The 23,111-nt window shown below is 32.4% G+C and overlaps 2 protein-coding genes across 8 annotated transcripts; one reads left to right on the top strand and one right to left on the bottom strand.

The window, feature by feature from the left end:
* Positions 1–223: 223 nt before the first annotated feature.
* On the bottom strand, positions 224–7,657 carry LOC106079907 (armadillo repeat-containing protein 6-like). 4 transcript variants are annotated; one of them, XM_013241171.2, is made up of 6 exons: positions 7,518–7,657; positions 4,075–4,273; positions 2,886–3,540; positions 1,619–1,764; positions 1,011–1,280; positions 224–523 (listed from the first exon to the last, which is right to left on the bottom strand). In XM_013241171.2, exons 2-6 carry the CDS (start codon positions 4,189–4,191, stop codon positions 314–316), a joined length of 1,398 nt encoding a protein of 465 aa, XP_013096625.2. In that variant the 5' UTR covers positions 4,192–4,273; positions 7,518–7,657; the 3' UTR covers positions 224–313. The 4 variants fall into 4 exon arrangements, with proteins under 4 accessions (XP_013096625.2, XP_013096623.2, XP_055867999.1 ...); XM_013241169.2 differs by lacking the exon at positions 7,518–7,657 and adding an exon at positions 7,357–7,483; XM_056012024.1 differs by lacking the exon at positions 7,518–7,657 and adding an exon at positions 7,085–7,229.
* Positions 7,504–21,657, top strand: LOC106079906 (flap endonuclease GEN homolog 1-like). 4 transcript variants are annotated; one of them, XM_013241168.2, is made up of 12 exons: positions 7,504–7,524; positions 12,235–12,489; positions 12,687–12,819; positions 13,195–13,284; positions 13,607–13,690; positions 14,079–14,269; positions 14,800–14,903; positions 15,211–15,419; positions 15,981–16,183; positions 16,344–16,405; positions 17,736–17,846; positions 19,954–21,657. In XM_013241168.2, the coding sequence occupies exons 2-12, from the start codon at positions 12,326–12,328 to the stop codon at positions 20,022–20,024; spliced, it is 1,422 nt and encodes a 473-aa protein (XP_013096622.2). In that variant the 5' UTR covers positions 7,504–7,524; positions 12,235–12,325; the 3' UTR covers positions 20,025–21,657. The 4 variants fall into 4 exon arrangements, with proteins under 4 accessions (XP_013096622.2, XP_013096620.2, XP_013096619.2 ...); XM_013241166.2 differs by lacking the exon at positions 7,504–7,524 and adding an exon at positions 7,568–7,706; XM_013241165.2 differs by lacking the exon at positions 7,504–7,524 and adding an exon at positions 7,666–7,796.
* Positions 21,658–23,111: the final 1,454 nt, after the last annotated feature.

The raw sequence follows: 23,111 nt of genomic DNA, 5'->3' as shown, positions 1-23,111 counted from the left end.
TTACTGAAAAGCTCACGGAAATAGGAAATTAATACACACTGGGGGAATTTTGGTGCCCCTCTCCACTAGGTGCCCTGTGCGGCCCGCACCACCCGCACATTGGTAGCTACGCCACTGGATAGATGGATGGATAGTAAGAAAAATTTCCATAATAGTATTATTAGCATGAATTGCCCAATTACTTTAAGTTTTATCAACAAAATTAATGCAACTAACTAAGTAATGCCTTTTTTAATATCTTTTTTTTATTTTTGCAAGTATTGATGAAAAATTACCACAAAAAAAAAATTCATAATACCAGTTCTATGTTCTATTATTGTATAGTTCCTCTCTCTCCTTTCCAAAGCTCCTTCAACTCAACTTTGCAGCCAAGATCTCGAAGAGCAGCCTTTGCTTCATCCTGTGCTGCTTCATGACGAGTCATTGCTTCATTTAGTAGTCTCTCTGTCCCAAGGGATAATATTTGGTCTGTAAATTCTTTTGACCTTGAAACTAAGTTCCTTAGTGCCATACATGCATTTTTCTGAAAGGATTTTTTTAAAATAATTATTTTATTCTGACTTAAACAGTTTAAAATGAATAAATACACATTTTTTCAATACAATTATTTAGATTTAAGTACACTTAAATTTTTACATCAATATGAAGAAAGCTAAGAACCAAGTTCTGTGGTGAGGTATGGTTTAGGCCCTGGGTACCACTGGGAGCACAGGATTAAGTCAAGCTATTACAAGTGTGCTAAAATACACCTGAGAGAATATAGAATATTTGTGATACAAAAATCCTTTATCAGCATTAAACTTAACAAATATTACTTTCTCATAGCAATGTGTGTATTTCAAATTTTTTTTTAATCCAGAGAACAAATACTCAAGATTGCAAGTGAATCTGAATCTACAGTACTTGGCTTGAAAACTGAATGCTCCATCACTCAACAACTACTTTACATAAACTTTTCAAAATAAAGTGAATAAAAAACTGATTAAGTTAAACAATAACACAAAACTAACCTGTACACCCACATCCCCTGGGTGAAGTCTCATTGCTTGTACAATATGCTGATGACCTTCACACTCAACCACTTTTTGGCAGTTCTCAGCATTACGTAGAGTTATGGCAGTTAGTACTTTGCAGACAGCTTCTGCAATGGAAGCACTTTTAGCATGGGTGATCATAGCACTGACAGCAAGTTCCACACCTTCTAATTTGGCAATTTCATGTTTAACTTCATCATTACCAGCAAGAACTTTGAGAACAGTGAGAGCCTGACGAACTATGGTCTGTGAAAATTGTAAACCTTTTAATGTTAAAATAATTTATTTGTCAACTAAATGTACTAAAAGAAAAAAACAGTAAAGCATAATAATGTGTTAGATGTTACAAAACTTTTAATAATGGATTTATAAACAAATGAATATCAAAGAATATATTTTGTGTACTATTTTAAAGCAATGTTTTTCCCTGCAATTTATTTTTTTGAGGTGATAGGGTTACGAAAAGTGCCTTTTTTTTTTTATTTCATACAAAAAACTTAATGTTGATTGTTCTTAAAAATTTGATGTATATATAATACTACTTTATAGGGTAAATATTCATAGCACTGCAAAATCTTTCTTACTTTATCATTAATAGAGTTTTTAAAAGCATTGACAATAAAGCGGACACCTCCTCTGACCAAGACTTCATGACAAAACTCATCTCTCACAGCAAGACATCCTAGGGTTAAAAAAAGCTCAGCCAAAACTGATGGGGTGTTCATGTGTTCTGAAGAGCAGGAAATAAATGAAACATCTTTAAATAGCTGTTATCATATTTATATGAATTTATATGGAAAAAAATAAAGAAACTTATTTACCTAAAGAATAATTAGCATTTATAAACATAATGGCTCTCATGTACACATTGCATTGGTGTAGACAATACAAGAATACCTAAAAAAATTAAACAATTAGTCAATTAATTACAGGTAATTAATTATGTTCTTTGATACCATATATTTAATAAATATATATATATATATATATATATATATATATATAGCACCTACAGCATCCCTAAATTGCTTGATTTAGGTTTATCAAAATGTTCTAAGTTAATACTATTAGAAGCCAAAGCTAATAATATAATACAAACTGTTTAAGCTAAAAAAGAAAAAATCATTACTCCACATTCACCCTTTACCTATTCCTTTGTTAAACTGTTGAAACCTATTCCTTTGTTAAACTGTTGACTGTCATTCTCCCTTCCTTTCTTTCCTTTGCCTTGGAAAGAATTTCTTGCAATGACAGGCCTGTTCATTCTTTTATGTAGTCTTCCCATCTCTTTCTCTGTCTGTCTCTACTTCTTTTTCCTGGTACTGTTCCCAGAAGGAAGGTCTTTGCGAGCCCTGAGGACCTTGTGATATGGCCATTGAATTTAAACTTTGTTTTTTACAGTAGTTAGCAGGTCCTCGTGGGGGCACAATGCTGTATTAATCCTTTTCTAATCTCTTCATTTGTGATGTGGTCTTTGTAAGTGATACCAAGTATCTTTCTGTAGCATTTCAATGCCATTGTTAAGATCCTCCTCTCTAGATCTGCAGTCAGCATACCAGATTCACAAGCAAATAAGAATGTGGCAGTAACCACATTACCAAAAAGTCACTTGATTTTAAAGTCCTTGTTTGATGACCTAAACAACCTTTCCAATCATCTACTGTGGTTTTGATCGTAAGATAAATTAAAATATTGCTTGAAACAATTGGAGAAAAAAGAGAGCCCAGTGAGCCTTTATTGTCAATATATTCAAAATATAAAATTGTTTAAGAATGATATACATTTTCATAGAGAATGTTTAACATAGTTTTAAATATAATATAGAAACAGAAAATAAAAACTGTAGCATACCTTCACATAGTTCCAGAATGGCTTTGAGAGCCTCACCTTCTGTAACTATGGTCTTGGCATTTTCATGAGCTTTACCAAAGGGCACTCTCACATCATCATCCAATGTCAAAGATCTTAGACAAATAGCTACTTCTTTGATCATTTCAGCATGTGGTTTGTGAAGCGTGAGAAGCTCAGTCAAGAGGATGATCAGCTCACGCTCTATAAATTCCTGCCTGTTACCTTCATGTTTAACACAGTTCAATCTAACAGCTCTAATGGTGAGTTCTAAAATCTGAGTGTTTGCTTTGTACTGCTTCACCAAAGAAATCAAAAAGTCATATCCTTCTGAATCCATTAAATCAGGTTGTCCATTAACAAGTGAACAGAAAACAGACAAGGCAGATACAAGATGGTCTGGAGTATCTCTGTATCGTTTCATAGCTTGCAAAACACAGGCATAGGCTCCATGAGAGCCAGCGAGGCACCGCCTCGCCAAATCAATGTCACACTCAGCATGGATTGTATTTAGACTACTGACAATGATACTGTCATTGCTGTCATTAAGTGAAGCAGATAGTGTTTTAACAGCTGTAATAACTGGATGATCTTGTGCTTCTCCTTTTTCACTGGAGTATAAAGATGGATCTATTACTATATTACTTAAGGAAACACCCTGAAAAAAAATGTAATGTCAACATTCAATAACAATTTTTATCAATGAATGCTAAGAGAGGAAGAATGTGGGGGGAAAACAGCCACTAAGTGTTTTATTTACCGTTACATGCAACTATTGCTACAGTTTTAAGTTAAATTTATAACACTTGATTAGAATTGGGTCTATACATAAACATCAATCTTTCCTCAGGTAATAAAGTTATACACATTCATTTTCAATTGACTATTTTAAATAGATACCAAAACACTTAAACTCTTCTGTCCTTTATATTTCAATTATATCCTATGATATTAAAAAATAAAAGCATTTGGTTTGTGAAGAGCAAGAAAAATATATAAAAGCAAACAAACAAACATATAAACATTAAAAGAAAAAAATAGCATAATATGGCTATAAGTTCAAGAATCAAATAAATTACATTTTGTTAATTAAGTTCAAAATTATTTTTCTTATGCTCATACTTCTTGTCATCTTTCTATGCAGTTCATAGAAAAAAACAACAACTTTGAATGTGCACATCACTAAGAGTACCTGAGATTCAAACTGCTTGACTGCATCTTGAATAGCTTCCTCAGGTTCCATTTCAAATTCAGACATATTTTCCAGTACAATGTCATCAAATGTTTTTTGTGTAATATGTTTAGCCATTCTAAAATACAAATGTATTTCTTAAATCTTGGTCTTAATAAAAAGTGTTAGAATAATCAAAGAACTAATCATGTCCTTGTACCTGTGAATTAAAACAAAAAAACAAGTAGCAGTAGTGTAAAACTAAAAGTAATCTCTTTAAAAGTCAGTATTAATTACATTCAAGCTTTTTAGGTCAAGCCATTAAAGTCATCCTTATTATATCACCATACTCATTTGAGTGGGAAGTACCAACCCAATCTTCTATTTTGTAATTTCTTTATGTCTAACTTTCTTTGATCAGTTTGAATTTTGCTCAGGTATCTAGTAAGATGGGGGAGGTGGGTGATGAAGCATTATAATAATTTGTATATTTGTGGAGGTGGGTGATTGAGCATTATAATAATTTTTATATTTGTGGAGATGGGTGATTGAGCATTATAATAATTTTTATATCTGTGGAGGTGGGTGATTGAGCATTATAATAATTTTTATATTTGTGGAGATGGGTGATGGAGCATTAAAATAAGGTATATAATCAAGAGACAAATAAAAACATAGATTATTAATAAACTATTTACAGCAATTGAGTTATTTCCTCACAAAGCATTCTGATTCCCCCTCCCCCAAACCAAATCATCCAGTGCCTCCACCCTTTAAAAAACAAACAAATCAGACTTGCATTATTCTAGATCTCTTTATTTCTTTTCATTTTTTTCTTATTGTTATCATATCACACAAGGAGTATTTGTTGTTGTTTTTTTCTGGAAAATCAGAAAGATTTTCAGCTATTCCTCTTCTTTTTTCATGACTATATTTTTTAAAATAATTCTACAAAGTTTTCCTTTGTAATAATAATTGGCTTTTCTTATCCTATCATATAATGATTAACTTCATTCAAGATTGTAAAAAAAAAATATATTAGGCAAAATCTAATAAAGAACTAGATGTAATAACTATCACTTGTGATTGACTTTAATAAGGGATTCATACAATAACAACCAACTTATTCCACCTTTCTGTGAACAAATTATTGGTGAATCAACTGTCATCTGTCAATTAACTGGACCTATAACTCAATTAGTCTTGAAATGGATCTATTTTTTCTGTTAACCACTTGTCTGATAGACAAAGACTGAATGATTAATTTGTGTTAGACGTGAATAAGATCTAGGAATAGGTCTCTAATTTGATTTTATAGTTTATTTGTCTTTAGAAATAGATAGATCTAGACTAGTATGAAGTTTACTCTTAGTGTGGTAGGTTCACATGATCACATGATCAGCACATCTCCTGCAGCCAGTAGGAGCTTTAGGACTAGATCTCATACTAGTAGTAGTACAATCTAAGAATTGTCATTCTCAGTATTAATTTATTTATTTATAGCTATATCAGTATTCTAAGTATAATTCTTAGTAATTTTCTACAAACAGGCACGAGGCATGATGATAACGAAGAATATATATTCTAATTTTACCAAACTTAAAATTCCAACCAAATATTTTAATAACCAAAGTCAAAAGCTGACAAAGCAGAGATTACTTAGACCTCATAATCATATAATAAAATAAATAGTGATTGATAATAATAATGTAAATGTCTGATTTAATTATTTAATAATGACGTCTTAAATAATTAAATATCTTAATACTTGTTTACTTAGATCTAATTACTGATTGTATTATCGAAGTCAATATAAATCAAATAAATAACCACCTGGATAATAGACAATTGACAGACTATGATAGTTTATAAATTATAAAGTAAAAAAAACTATAATATCTAATAGTAATATCATAATATCATAAATTTGATACTAGCCTGGCATTACCCGCGGCCTGAGGGTCTAAGTTTGTGTTTACTAATCTAGTGGATTGGATTTAAATGTATGTTAAACGTAGCTAATGATCCTTTCAAGTTTTTTCTCTTTCGCTACGAAAATAAAATTAGTTTTGCGAAAATGGATTTACCCGAAGCCGGATACATATCTATTAAAAACGAAAAGAGCGATAGCGTTGTTAAATGAATGGGATTATAAAGTGAACAATTAAACGAAATAATTTTTAGTACGTGATTCATGAATGAATATAGATCTAGGCCTATCTCAACTCAGCTTCGCAGCTTTCGTAAACGTCTATTAAAAATGCTTTAGAAAACCAAATTTGAATGTTTATTTGATCAAAATATGAAATGAATGGACTATAATTAGTATTTTCATGTGTTACAGTATAAAACTATCTGTGCTAAGAGAAATTTTATCATCTTAGAGTTGAATTAGAGTTTTAGATCTAGGGATGGGATTATAAAGCAAACAATTAAACGAATTAATTTTTAGTAAGCGATTCATTACGGTATTGTCTAATGAAAGAATGTTTGTCAGGAAATCTGCAGTCACAGATATAACGAACTAATTAATTCAAAAAATGCTTTTGAAACACAAAATTGAAGGTTAATTTTATTATATAATAAAATCAATGGATCTTCTTTTGTATTTTCATGTGTCAAAGTAAAAAACTATCTGCGCAAAGTGTATTTCTAACAATTAGATCTAGGTCTAAATCCTTTCGATCTTTTCTATGTCAACATTGTAGACATGGCCTAGATCCATAAAATACTATAGCTGTCGGACAACTTTATTTTTTTTTAGGGTCTTAAGTTTGTTTTAGGGCTACGATACATACACTAAGGTCTAAGTTGGTACCTAACTAAGTAAATTGACCTAAGAAACATTCCTGCCAAGTTTTATCAAGATTGGTCAAGCGGTTTTGATGTCTATAAGTAACATACATATTACTAATTACATACACCTCACATTCTACTTTATAGTATAGATATTATTATATATGTAATTGTTATTCATTATTGTAAACATGATTATCAGATTATGATTATTAATATTATTTTTTTTTTTTACTAGTCTAAATCTAGAAAATGTATTTTTCTCGCCGGTTCCTTCGGTTGATAAATGATCATGATGGTGTCCGGAATCAAATAAATAATGTGTGTCAAATTGTTTTGAATAAAATGGCCCCTTTGAGTTTGAGTACTTTGACTTGAAATATAATAACAAATATAGGTTAGGGGTACAAATATAAGTAGTCATCCTTATTCCCCTTAATTTTAACTAAAGAAGATTGAGCTTCGGAAGTATAATATGTAAACATTAATTTTTTATTTTTTTTTTACTAGTCTAAATCTAGAAAATGTATTTTTTCTCGCCGGTTCCTTCGGTTGGGCTGTTGCTTGGTATAAACAATTGAGCTTCGGAAGTTGAAAATTATATGTAATGCGCATGCTTGGAACCCTTAATTTATAAAAATAGTAGATCTAAATAACAATATAAAAACATGAACGGTAGATATCTAGATCTACATCTAGATTTCCTGATCTGATGTAGCTGAGATTCTAATTCTAGATCAATAAGATCTAAATAATATTAGACTTAATTAGAATATATTTAGTTTTAAGGATATAGATCTAGATCTAGAAAGATCTACTTCTAGATCTAGATCAATAAATATCAATTTTTAACAAAAGTAAGCTGAAGATTTCAAGATACGGTTCAAACAAAAACAGCTTGCAATATATAGACTATAGTACTATAGTGACTATAGAGATAGTCTATGGTATTTATGCATACAATAATTAATAATATGAAAACATCTTATTCTTAATGGTTGCATGTGAGTGGCTATGCCTGGGGCTGGGGATCTTGAAATTTAGTTAATATAGAATTAAAATCTGAGTTTATTGATGCCAAAATATAGACTAGAGACTGTTCAACTTCAGTGTTTGAAATTAATGAAATAAATGATCATGATCATGATGGTGTCCGGAATCAAATAAATAATGTGTGTCAAATTGTTTTGAATAAAATGGCCCCTTTGACTTGAAATATAATAACAAATATAGGTTAGGGGTACAAATATAAGTAGTCATCCTTATTCCCCTTAATTTTAACTAAAGAAGATTTTGATACTTCATTTTCTTTTCTAAGTCAAACCATTATCAAATAATGCCCTGTCAAAGTCAAACTTTGAATTGTTGGCCTATGGGTGTTCGAATAGCATAAACTACTCTAGATAGATCTAGTTCTTTACATTCCCATCTATGATCTACCCACTTTCAAGCACCCCCTCCCACACACACAGCACTAACAACAGTGTTGCTTCAGTTCAGGACAGCCACAGTCCCCTAAAGTTACCAGGCTGGAAAAATGAAATTCTTTCCTTTGCAATTCCATTGTCACTTAGTAACTGACTTAGGGTGGAAGGAAGCTTATCTTTCTTTTTTTTTAAACTGTAGGTGTTGAATAGTGTGCAGTATCATATGGGATTGCAGTGTACCATCATCATCATCAAACTCCATTTGAATGAGGGCTTGAGAGGCTCAAATCCTTTCTTGCAAAAGCCCTGGACAGAAACCTTGCTGTTTTGCGCAGTGCATACATGTCACCATACAGGTTGAGAATTTTTGGTTTCCCAGACCTGTTGAGATGGAAATCAGCAAGTCTGGGGCAGTTGAAAAAGAATATGAGACACGCTTTCCTCTTCTTCCACGCATCTTTCCTAGCAGACTCTCACACTCTCCTGGTGCAGAGCTCTGCTGGTGAGCTTTGGGGAAAATGCTTAGGTCTGACTGACATAGCTACTGCACGCTCGTTGGTGTAGAGACTGTGCCTTTAGTGGCATATAGCTTTTGCTGAACTGATCAGCCGCTGCCCTGGAGACTAGTGAAGGGTCAAGCCATTAAAATCTGCAGGCTCTAAGGGGCTGGTTAAAAAAAAGGGCTCCTGCCTCACCTACTTTATTTGTGGATAAAACCCTGCAGTGTACCAGACAGTGTTACATATATATGATATTTAATTATTATAATAAATCTAGCTTCTAAATCTACATGTTTATATGCACATATGTATATAATTGATATATATAAATAGTACATTGCAGACTAACACTTCTTGATAATCATATAATATCTTAATATATCTTTCAATTTTCTTTGTAATATCTTACTAAACTATTGTGTGTATTGATCAAATCTAGAGTGACAAAATCTAGAGCAGTATTTTTTTAAACATTTATTTGACCTGGATATCGAGAGTCTGTAATTCCCCCTCCCCCACCAAAATAATTCAGATGTCCCCCACCCCTTTTTTTTTTGGCTAAGGAGTTTGAGGAAGTTCTGTAAAAAAATGTTTTCCTTCATTTCTGACCTTCAAAAATATATTTCTCCTAGTAATAAGATAGCAGGTAAAATATAATTAAATTAAAATGGAGTAGGTGATTAGGATGACTAATAATAGACATTTTGTTTCAAGTCTAAGATTGTAAGATCCTCCTCATGTTCAGCAAGATATCTTGTAGCAGGCCTGTTTTGTTCATGCAAAAGGCATCAAAAGAACAATGGTACATTCAATGATACTCATAATTTAACCCTGCTAACATACATAGATAGGCTACATACATACATACATACACACATACATATATATATATATGTATATATACACAGGGATTTTTTTGTGACTGTACGCACCAGTATGTCGTTCCGGCACCTTTTTGAAAAAATATTACTTTTCTTGTATTTTAACGTATATATATTAATTTTTAGTAGTTAAAAGTTAGGCAATCAACTACTGAGTACTAGCATCTAATCACTGAGTACCAGCAGGGCCGCCGCTACCTATTGTGCAATGTGTGCACTGCACGCTGGTGGCCGACTTTAGGGGGCGGCCAAATCATTACTCAAAGGTTGCTTTTTTTTCTTAAATTTTTGGTTTAGTAATAAAAATTAGTTAAATATTTTATATTAAACGCCCACATAGGTTTAGTTGTACTAGATGTTTGGAGCGACAAGCCAACGACCAACCAACAACAAGGGGAGGTGTAATTTATCTGAATATTAGTAAAATTACATTATTACCAATGTTTTAAACATTAAAATATCTTAAGTAAGAGAGTTTGTCTACTAATAACACCTTGTGAAATGTAGACCGTTTTTTGCAAAAGGCATATGCCACATTATGGATCAAAACGTTTTGAAGAAAACATTTCAAAACGTCTCAGCTAGTGGGATTCTTCTGGATTTTGTGTCCCAGAATGGCCGCATTTCTTCCGACTATGCACTTCATTATGGTGACGATTTTTTGTGGGAAAACAAAAGGTGCGAGACAGAGACGTCTTACTTAACATGCAGAATATTTTTAAAAAAAAGATCACGCCCATTACAGACGTCTGTGCGCAATAGGCCTACGTAGGCCTACTTAGAATGTTTCTCGCATAATATGGCCTACATTATTAGACTTAATATGGCCCTCAACTTTTTAAAAAATTAAAATGAATAGTCCGTTCGTAAAGAAAACACATTTCTGAGATGTAAACGGGACGGACGGACAGACGGAGAGTCACACACATCAATATTCTTTTGTTTATATTCTCTCTTCTTACTACGAGAAAAAGGCCAGGAAAATAATTTCTGAAGTTAAAAAAATAAGTCAGAAGACGCTTAGCGCCTGGGCCCCCCCTCCCCGGAATCAAACCTCTTGTCAACTTGAGAGGAAACCTGCCACATCTTAAAAACTATCTCCAGAAAGAACTTTATGCAACGCTTAACAATCATGTAGGCAACACTATTTCGGAAAAAAAAACTGACTCCTTTTAGTGAAATTTAATGAAAAATAAAACCTAAAAGTTGTAAAATTGCATTATAATTAAGACTAAGTTTCTTTTCTTTTTTTTTTACTTTCTTTTAAAAAATGCAAAGTTAAAACTGAAAATAAAACATCTTAGAGGGCAGGAGGATATGACAACAATGTGAATAAGAAAGGAAAAAAGAAATGGTCTAAATGGATTTAAATCAAAGAGCACTTTTGGTACAGTGTCCAGCTCAGTCTTAATTTTTTTTCTAAAAACAAAAAAAGGGGGGGGGGGGAGAGCGGCCCTGAGTACCAGCACCTATATTTTAACAAAAAAAGCACTATATATATATATATATATATAAAAAATGTCTAGACTCTAGAATTGAAATACTATTTTCAAAAGCACCTTTTAATGCTGTTTATAATGTAATGACATTCATGATAACAGTATGAAAAATCCTATTTTGATAATGAAATGATACACTTCATTTCATAATTTAATTTCTTAAACACTGGTAATTTTGTTGTTTCTACTTTATTATACTAACCAATTATAAGGCAAATATTGCAGATTTTTTTCCCTTAAACTGAAAATAAAAACAGATTTTGAGAAACACTGATCTTGAATCAAAATGAAGTGTCAGTCTAGACTGCTACTATGTACATAGTGTTATAAACCTGGTGGTGGCACAGATGGGGGTGGTAGTGTGTGTGTAGTCAGCCGACGCAAATCGCCCCAGGCCAGCGCTAGACGAGCGGTCAACCATGACGAGTTACGATGGTCAGCCGAGTCGAGTGTCAACAGGACGGTTCGGGAAGGATCGCTGTCGTGAACAGAGTTCAGGAGCGTCACGAGAGTTGTAGTCATCTGACCACCTAGAAATGTCGAGCGACGTTCTGTCCAGAAGGCCAGTAGGGACCCTATGTAAAGAGCGGAGGTGTCGCAGTCAAGACGGTTCACGGCAGTGGTTCAGAGCCCGGTTCACTACAGTCCGGTCGACTACAGCACAGTTCAGCGGTGTGGTTCTGTACGGAGCATTATGACGGTTCAGTGCGGAGTACTGTCAAGTACAGTTGAGACAACTGGCATCTTGATCTTGGTCTGCAATCTAGTCGGACACAACGAGCCTAGTGTGTGAAGTCAGTCCTGAACTGTTGAACCCAGTGCAAGCCCGGAACGAGACGGAGAGGCCAGTGCAAGAGTTGATACGGCGGAACGGTGTTATCGGAGAGATATTTGTACAGTGTACGTGTTGCCAATTGTACAGTATTGGCTGTTATTTATTGACATTAAAGTGTTACGTTACTTCGGAGCCCTGAGTTGTCAAGTTCTTTAAGTTGGTGGTGTATGTTGCAGTTTGCAGAGAGCCTGGATAGTGAGATTCGTAACAATATTTATATATATATATATTTTTTTTTTTTAGGTTTGGTTATTTGTTAGAGTAGCACAACAGATATTTCTAATGGTCAAAAAAATTGGTGTGACTGCAGATTTGAATATAAACTTTTAACAACATGGGCATAACTGGACTTTGGTCTCTGTTAAGTCCTATTAAAACAAATGTTTGTCTTACTGAATGTGAAGGTAAAATATTGGCTGTTGATCTTAGCGCTTGGATTGTACAGCTGCAAACAACATCATCTTCAGCAGCTGTATCTGAACGTTATCTATGTCACAGGTATGGTACAGATAGACTTACTACTTACTAGAAACTAAATGGTAGGGGATAAGCATCTTATTAAATTTTATAACCTTTTATGGACTGATTGATTTTAAGCATTTTGAAGTAAAAACTAGCTTTTTAATGTACTGTATATAGTTGAAAGTCTTACATAAAAGGATACATCTTTAACCTATTTGATTATTTGTTTGCAGGGGAATATTTTTCAAAACATTAAAGCTTTTATCACTTGGTATATCACTGATTTTTGTCATGGATGGACCTGTGCCTCCACAGATGAAGAGAAATAGAAAAACCAGAGATTTTTTCTACCAGTCATCTCTGCAGGTATTTTATCTAAGTTATTGATTACATTACAAAATGTTATAGATTACATTACAATATTTTATAGATTACATTATGTATGTTATAGATTACTTTACAATATGTTATAGATTACATTACAGTATTTTATAGACTACATTACAATATGTTATAGATAGATTACATTAAAATATTTCATAGATTACATTACAAACTGTTTTTGGATTACATTACATTATGTTATAGATTACATAACAAAATGTTAATATTGTCTTGGAGCCAGTCCAGTCACTGCTATGTGCATATGTTTGAGCTTGACATGCACTTTGTATGTGAACATTGTAGATCAATATCATTTGTTCAATAAAGTTTTTTTTGGTTTGCCTCCCATTTCGTCAGTACAAAGAACTGCTGCTTGCAATGGGCCTTCCAGTAATAGAGTCTGTTGGAGAGGCTGAGAAACTTTGTGCCGATCTGAACAGAAAAAAGGTAATTCTCTGAGACATACTATTGAGAGCTTCTACTATTCAAAATTATTATTTTATAAGAACTAGCATTACAATAATTTGCCTTATCGGAAGAAACAAAATTAAGATAAAGAAATATACTAACTGAATGAAATACTGCCTGATCTGTAAATCACTAGGCAGTTTATCTCAGCTATAGTACTGATTACCAAAACCTTCCAACTTCATAATGAGAATAAAGAAGATAAAAAGCTGTAAATTATAAAATAAATGAATAAGAAGCTAATACATTAGGGGATAAATATGCAAGCTTAAAATCTTTTTTTTAATGTTTGTTTTACAAGATTGTAGATGGCATTATAACTGATGATGGAGATGTCTTTGTATATGGCGGAGAAATTGTCTACAGAGGTGTTTTCTCTAAAAAGGTAAAATCTTTGTGCAGTGCAGTTCTATTCAGTCATTTTTTAGGTCTAATGAAAACAAATATTTTGACTTAACATTTATGTAACTCTAATTATTCTTGTTTTGAAGGAACATACTGTCATCAGTTCAAGTGAAAACATTTTTACTGAAATTTTACTTTTTTTTTGGTTGCATAGACTCATGATTATTTAATTATTAGGTTTTGAAAACAAAAAAAAAAACATTGAATACCCTAATAATTATATTGTTGAACTATATTTTAAAAAATCAATTATTATTGAAACAAAAATATTTTACAAGAACAATTTACTGTTTGAAGTTATTTAAGTCTCCTTACCCTCTAAGTAACTTTTCCATTCAACTTTCTGAAGTAAAGATCTATGTCTACAGGAGAGATTTGCAGAAAAGTATCAAATGAGAGATATAACATCCTCACTCAAACTCACCCATAGAGATTTGGTTGTTTATGCTTTGATGAACCATGGAGATTTAACTGATGGTGTCCCAAATGTGGGAGAGAAGACATTTATTAAATTGATGGAAGAATTTAAAACCAATCAATTTGAAGATGCTTTGGAAAGGTAGATCATTGCTGCATGCTCTTCTATTGTTGAGGTAGATGAAGCCAAGAAACAATGAATTTGATCATTAAGTATTATATAATTAGAGTAAAGGTTAAAAGGTTGATAATACTGTCACTAAAGCAACTAACATTTCTTATTAATTCTTTCTTTGGTTAAAATATGAGACAAAACTGGCTAATTTAATAAGACAAGTCAAATACTATGTAAGTTATGTACTGTATTTTCATCACTATTTTTGACTGAAACTTTGATCAGTAGTTCAATAAACAGAAAATAAGTTAATAAAAACCCAGTGACTTTGATCACAAGGCCTTATTCAAGAACAATTGGCTGGTCTAAGGATATGTGTCACTAAGCAATGTTGATGTTTGTCATAATTAGATATCGACTTACAAACTACCTTCCAACAGTTTATGACTTTAGAATTTAATAAAAAAAACTTTCATGACTTCCATCATTAGCTAGTTGTAATGTAAATTTGAAATTGAACTAGATTTTAAAAATGTAGAAACTATCATCTTCAACAGAATTCAGTTGTGGAAAAACAGTCAAGAATTGTCAAATCTAGAGACTAAAAAACTAGAATTGTTGAATATGAAAACAAAACATTGTACTAGATGTCAGCATGAAGGCAAGTTGGTTTTATTTCCTTGCTAGAATTAACAGCTAACATTTTATAGATTGGTGCAGAAGTCTGTCTATTAAAAGTATTTGAAGATGATGAATTTGTCAACTGCTTACAATCACATTTAACTAGCTTATTCTCCGAGGTCATAGTCATCAAAACAACAAGGGACATTATTTTGAATATATAAAAGAATGATGAGATAAACAATGAGAAATGAGTTTAAGAGAATATAGACATTTTTTATTGTTACTTCTAGTGTTTTGAAATGAATGAAAACAAATGTACAGCTTAATGAATTTCTTTGTTTCAGGCTCTAAACAGTTACATGCAAAGCAAGGATGTCTTTGTTGCCAAACAGCTGAGACCTGTGTGGAAGTGAACAAAAAAGCAGACCACAACTCCTACCCTTTATGCTCTTGTCAGCAACATTGTCTTGAGAGACACATTTTTCCATACACAACTGAGATGAAAATACGGAGTTCTGCTTTACAATCTGATTCATATTTTCCAAACCAGGAAGTAAGTTCTTACATGTTTGCTTTGTCCATGTTCTCTGTTAATAGCATCCTTTTACCTGCTTAATATGATGGAGAAACTCCACACTTATGATGAATAACTATCCTATTTAAACAATTCCAAACACTATAGTTTTTGTAGCGATTTGTCCCTTTTCTTTAGTGTAGACTATAATTATCTTTTCTTGTCATTGTAACTCCTTTGAGTATAGACTACCTTCCTGGTTGGTCAAAATCACATTTCACTTAGCGTATGATGTTGATGCTCTCTTCTGTCATGGCAAATGTACTTCACCTCTCTGTCTTCTTCAAAGAAGGAATATTCTTTTCTATATTTTTTTAAATCAATAATAAAAATCATGAGTTAGACCTATTTTTTTCATATGATTATGAAGAATTATTCATGTTTGTTGGTTAATTATTATGTCTTATCATGCTTGGTGTCCTTTGTTATTCTTATAATGAGTAATTTTAAGTAAAAGACTCAGTGTTTGCACTATATGCTTATGTTCCATGATAACATATATAAGTTTGATTTAACAGAATGTTTTTCAAATACTTTCAGATCATTAAAGAGTACTTGGAGAATGAGAACAGTTTTGATGATCCAAAGATTCAAGTTTCTTGGCCAAATTTTCCAAAGCTTTTTGATATTTTAGGGACTATAATAAAATTAACACCTTCAGAGATGATGAATCATATTTTGCCTGCATACATAAAACTAGCATTGTGTGGAATTGTGCCCATGCACTATGCAGTTCCTCTTGGGTAAATTCTGTGATTATTATGATAATGTTTTAAAACTGGCGCACCAGTATTTCATTTTTTTTTCCCTGAGTGCTTAAGTCTTAGTCACATTACACGGAATTGCATTTCATTTAACTAAATTTTCAAAAGTAGAGAATGAATGTTTGGGAATATATTTCAGAATTCTCAACTCATGCACAGAGTCAACAGAAAAATGCTTTCAAGTCAAATGGAAAATTTCTGGTAAGTTCCAAGATAATCTTTTTTTTTTCAAGTAAGTCACTCAAGTCATGATTAATCACAAATTAGTCATCTCTTTTGTTGGTTAACAGCTAATTTTATCCATGCTGTTGAGGTTCCTATTTAGTTTCCCTTGCTAGACTTGTATACTCACACTGTGATTCATAAATCATAGATTTCTTTATCTTCACATGTTTTTTGTTGAACATGTTTTGGATGTTTCTTCAGAATTGAAGATTATTATATCCTAGCCCAAACCTCCCACAGGGTGCAATGCATGGTGATGGACAGGTTTTGAAAGTCCAACGCGTAATACCACATGACAGGCAGATTTTCTTTCAGATTTAACTTCTCAGTGAGTTCATGTATCTGACAGAAAGTTATAAAGACATTTTTTGTGTAAAATGCAAAATAAAGTATATGTGAACTTGATTTTATACAACCTTTCTGTTCCTTTTAGCATTCTAAATTTTATTAGTACATGTGTCTTATTCTATGATAACAGTAAGGTGTAGAGCTACAGTGTTTCAAGAAGACATTTGTCAAGAACCTGTTAAAAAAATAAGGACATTAATGCTCTGAACACTTACTTGACTGTCAAAGGTCCGCTAGCAATTAGACTGTGTTAGTCAATGTATTGAATTGATTGGCTTGACAGGACTTGTCTATCCTCTCCATAATTTTTGGACCTTAAGATTCAATAGCTAGATTTTCTCTTTCTCTCACTTAATATTCCTTTGTCTTGGGTTCTACTTAACTAAACAGACCTAAATGTGATTGATGGATGTCACAGAACACTTAGTTTAGCGTTTGGCTCATCCTTGGGATTTGTTGTAAGCACAGTCTATTTACTTTGTACTTCTCTGCTCTTTGATGTTATTGAGCTACTTGGGATTTCATAATTTTTTAATTCTGCTAATCCTGAGAGGTCTTTACATCAGTGGAGGTCAAAAACAAAGTTCAAATGTATTAGAATAAATTAAATCATTTAATTTAGAACCATAAGTAATAGATTAACACTTTTGTTGAACTCATTAAACACATTTGGATAGTTTCTTTGTCAGTAAAGTTGAGAATCTTAAAGCTTATTTAATAAATTGTTGTCCTTTGATTAACTTAGGAAGAATATTTCTATTTCATATAACTTTAAATGTAAGCTTAACACAATACAGTGAATGTGTATATGTTATGTCCTTTAGTATGTCATGAGTTTGGCCAAAGGCTTGCAGTTTGTTTTATTGTGCTAAAAGAGTTTAATTATTATTAATTGTTTATTTTGTTTAAGTAAAAACACACTTACCTATTGTGTTCTGTTTTCATTTGTTCTCCCCAGATTTAGATGAATATATTGCTGTTGAAGATAAATGTTATGTTCTGTCCATACCTAAGCATATGTTTATGCAGAGGTATCCAGACATGGCAAAAACATTCACAAATCCTAATGGTATGTAGACTAAATGATGTTTTTTTGTAATGTTAATTATTAATATTAGATTTTAATGAATCATGCTTAAAAGGTTTTGATTTTAGCATTTTAAATAGTTAAAAAGTAGAAGACTTAGTTCTCGGGGGGGGGGGGGGGGGTGCATCTTAAAAAAACAAAAAGTCAAAATTCCAGCCTTCACAAAAATTTGAATCTGAGACCTCTTGTTTTAGAAAGCAAGCACTTTACCAGATATTAAATGTCTAGAAGATAAAATATGCTTTAAGCTGAATTTAGTAATCATTGGAATATTTTATTAACCATTTGTTTCATTAAAGTTAGTGTTCCGTGAAATATTTCAGTTAACAACTCACCAATGAGCTTCAAAGAACTTTTATGGTTTAAAAAAAAGTTTAAAGTCTTCTACTTTTCAATATTATTTTTTTCCTTTGTAAAATGTAATTACACTATTGGTCTCCACTCAGTGCACTGGACAACAACTGTAAGGTTTAATTCAGAATAATAACTAGAATCTTAAATTTCTGCCTTAGCTCACAAAAACTCTTTGACTAACCAACATTTCTCAAACTATTGGAAGTGCCCTCCCTAAAGGAGAGGGGGGGGGGGGTATGGTGTCCTGATTTTAAAAAAAGGGGAGGGGAGAAGCCACTCAATTTATTTTTCAAGGGGCAATAAAAAGGCGTCTGCATCAATCTTGAATCAAAACTTTTTGAAGAAAATATTTCAAAATGTCCTCTCTAGCATGATTTTTCTTGACTTGTGTCAGAATGGTCAAAATTCTCCTTTCTTTTGTACATTATGCTCACAACTTTTGTGGGACAAAAAATAAAAGGTCCACTGTAAGATTTCTTAACACAAAGAGGATCTTACTATGATCGTGCTCATTAGTTGTTCATGTGCTATATGTACCTTGAATGCTTTAACATAATAGTATTGTTGTAAATCTAAGGCAGGCAACTCAACGAAGTTCTACAGTAAATAAATAAGTGTGTTTATTTACCAGGACAAACACATTACAGCCTTCTGCATTCAAAGAGTCTTGTTACTAATTATACCAGTCCTTTCACCAGCAATCTGAATACGAACCAACAACAGCCTTCCCCGCTTCGCTCCAGGTCCCCACTACAGTCTTCAGGAAGCACAAAAGACAGATCCTTAGTTTCCAACAATTCAGACTCGTCACAATCACTTGATACGCTGTTCTTTCTTCTATTCTAGCGCCTTCCTGCTCTGGTTCAATAGTGCTCTCGTACGCACCATAAGCACTGGTGCAAGGCAGGGTTACAACAGTATTGTGCTGCTTGACTCAAGACTTAATTTGATCTGCAACATTTTTTTTACTACAATGACAGTGTGCTCTGATTGCAATAAAATACTTCAATATCAGTCTGCCACACCCTTTCTAGAAAAGACATTGTAGGTGCCAGGAGAAAGAATTTCTGAGAATCAAAACAGACTCCCCCAACCATCCTGCTGGATGGGCTGGGGAAACTACTGCTTCTTCAATATTATCTTCAGAAAGAACTTTTTCTAGTACACAAAACACTTCAGCATTATCTAAAAAACATTATTTTCAAAAATAAAAAAGACCAAAGGAATTTAGTGAACATTCATTATGCAAGTCTCATTCTAAAATTATAATTGTATGTCTTTTAAGTTCCTTTTTTTTTAAAATTACTTTCTTAAAACTTTCTCAGACTCTACTGTGGGAGCCTACAGCACTCTTCTAGGGACCATTCTGGCTAAGGAAGACATAAACCAATTTTTTTTCATTTGAGGGAGAGGGGGTGCCACTGGCAAAAGTTTGAAAAACACTGGACTAACCTAAATCAGTATTCTAATGACAGTTTTTTTTCTTTTACAAAATTGTGCCTTTTCAAATCTTTAAGGTACGCCTCAAAGTCAAGCAGGCCTATGGAATATTTTAACTATAATGTAATATTGAATATGAATATTAATTGTTATGAGATGTTATGTTGTGATAAATAAGGTTGTCACAAATTGCCTTATGATTACTGTATCTTTTATGGTTGTGCTAGTATGTCCCTGTATTGTGCTTTATTTAAATACATTGTACATTGACTTCTGTATATTTTTATTTGGACAGAATTGAAGAGAAAACATGATCCTCCAGCAAACCAAAGAAAGATCAGCGAATTCTTTAAAGCCAAAAAATAGTTAACAATCAAATAGATGGAAAACATCTAATAGGACCAAAAAGAATGATACCAACCAAGCACAAGTTGTGTTCTGTAATTCATTTTGTTTTATCTTTCAGAAATGTAATATATTTCTTATTGTTTGGTATTGATATTCTTTTATTTACAGCAAGGCTGTATGTAAAATATTGCTATTTGATAAAAAATATATTTTTTAATTTTTATACATTTTGAATGTACATTATACAGCATTCTATTAATAGTTCATACACCATTCTATTAATAGTTCATACATAACATTTCAGTGTTTCTTTTTAGCATTTCTTCTAATTTTTAAAGCAAAAAAAAAAAACAAGCAAAAAACAACAGTTCCTCTCATTTAGCAAAACATAACTTATGTTGTAATTCTGTGTTTTTATTTTTGTATCTTGTGATATCTTATTTATATGATACTAAGAAAATAGTTATCCAAAATTATTTTTATATGTGCTTGATAAAAAAAAAATTCTTATTACAGTAAGTAATTTAATAATATGTTGCTGTAATTTTTCTGATCTTGTTTCTAGATTTGATAGTGCTTTACAAAAAACATTTTTCCTCCACAAAATATTTTTTAGCAAGTGGAATTTAAAATAATACTTATTGAGAAATAAAGAAGAAATAAAATTTGGTAAATAAAGTTTTAATATACTCTTACTTTGAGAAATAACTCTTACTAATCATTATTTATAGTTTGTCTTTACATAGTAATTTAATCATGCTAATTCTTTTTTCATATTGTACTAAATAAAAAATGTATAAAAAAAATTTTTTGAATTACATACCGTACCAAAAAAAATTTTTAAAAATCTAATTTGTTGTACAGAGTAGATTTATATATGTGCATTTAACAGCACTGAATATTATCTTTTTTTTTAAATACAATTTCTTTAGGAAATTTTAGTTTTATTTCCTCTGCTCTATGGCTTTTGTGATATTACATAAAACTTGCTAAGTTATATTTTTGACAAATCATATCCCGGTACTTATGATGTATGATGTAATTTTTTTTCATGTGCTTTTTCTATTACCAGGTACCTGAAAAGATGTTTACAGACCTATGATTAAATAATTATTGAAAGATTGTTACAATATTACATGGGTCTCTTTGCATGTTTTTTGTTTTGTTACGTAAGTAAAAGTCACAGATTTCAAAACATGGCATTTTATAAGGGATCAAAGCCGTTTCACATGTACATTTAAAAACAAAATTATAGCTCTATTACACAATACATTTTTATGCTGTATATTTCAGTGTTGTTTTCATTCTTTACAGCTAATCTGTTCAATTTTGTTACAGGTTTTATTGTTACATCTTTACATTTTGTTTTGTCCTTGTTGCATGAATCCTTTAAAAATATCTGATAGTTACAATAATAGTGATAATATCTTTGTTATCCATGAGGAAATATGTCTTACAATTTGTGCATCGCACATAACAAAACATCATAACTCTAGCCAAAGAAATATACACATCAGTTTCACTCAAGCATTACATCTGAAATTTCTAATTCTATTTAATGATTTCATTGCTATGGGAACCAAAGAGTTCTTGCATGTTTTTTGTGATGATTTAATATCCCCTTTGTAATAATAAAATGTTAACATTGTTACCTAAAGTGTTTTTTTTTTTTTAAATAATCTTTTAAGCTTTCTTAGGAATGTTTTCTCAAACAGTTGTCCCAATGGGGTTTGTTTGTTGCTAATGACTTTAGGATTTTATGATGTTAATGTTTGTTTTGAATGTTCAGATTGCCATACCAGGCTGTGATGTTGAAACGTAAATACTGCTCATGTGGACAGGGTAAAACATTGTTAAGGCTTTTTGGCTAACACCAAAGGAGGACATTTTTCTTTGTAGTCTTAATCTTTGTTGCATGCAGATGAAAACTGCCAATAAAATAATTGCTTTCTAAAGTTTCTTAATATATATATATATATGGGTGTGTTATGTAGACCTCAAGAGGAAACATGTACATTGTTTTTTTTTTTTCAGACATCTTTGAAAGTGTTTCTTTTCAGACTAAAGTTACACAATATTCATAGTTCTGGGTCTCGAGTGATTGGGGGGGGGGGGGGGGGGCTGGATTATTTAATTCAGTATTTTGAAGACGCCCCAGAGTCTAGTAAAATTCCCCTTTCAGACCTTTAGGTCTATAGGGCAGATGATTCTGATTCTGTGACCTACGGTTAACGAGGGTATCATGTGGCCAGCACAATGACCAACCGTCTTTACTTTTCCCCAACTATTAAAGCTGGGTGGACTCAGGCTCCCAAAGGTCCCGAAATTAAAAATCCCAGTCTTCACAAGGATTCGAACCCGGGACCCCTGGTTCAGAAGTCAAACGCTTTACCACTCAGCCACCATGCTTCCCGCCCCTGAGTCTGGCAATCTCAAATGGGTAGCTGACATTAGTTGATGAAATTAAAGGCAGTAGGCTGTTGTGCTGGCTCTATGACCTCTACATGAAGGTTAGGGTTACCCTCCCCTCCAGCTGTCATCTTGGATCAAATGAGCTGAAAGAAAAACTGCATCTTAAAAATACACTAAATCTTGTCACCACTGTCGCAGGGAAGAGCATGTCTCTTACAATGGTACCTCTAATTTTAGTTTTGTCTTTACCTAGCTATGTTGAATAGTTGATCATAATTTAATTTGTAATCATTATATTACTTAAGGATTTAATTATTTAAGGGAAGAGTGTCAGTTTTTGTGTGTGATCGGTGCCTTGTAACTTCTGTGTGATGGACAAATGGAGTTGACTTTAATGAAGGTAGGCCTAAATGCCTTCCATAGATTTACTTAGCACATATCGAAAGGAGCCAGGAGATTTCCTTATTTTCTTCTGTTGCACGTGTTGAAGCTTTCTGAGCAGAGCAAACAATAAGAGAAAGCTAACCGTGTAGTAACTCTGTCTTGCACACTGCCACACAACAATGCACTGTTTAACCCGCGACAAGAACGTGTTTAGAAACCGAAGCTTAAGATCCGGCCAAAAGTACCGTAACGAGAATAGGCAGTCTTTTGTTCTGTGCAAAGAGTAAAGAGGTGTCCTGTGTGGTAAAG

The sequence above is a fragment of the Biomphalaria glabrata genome, chromosome 1 (assembly GCF_947242115.1).
Source record: "Biomphalaria glabrata chromosome 1, xgBioGlab47.1, whole genome shotgun sequence".
Taxonomy (NCBI): Eukaryota; Metazoa; Mollusca; class Gastropoda; family Planorbidae; genus Biomphalaria; species Biomphalaria glabrata.
This window is presented reverse-complemented; position numbering and strand designations above follow the sequence as displayed.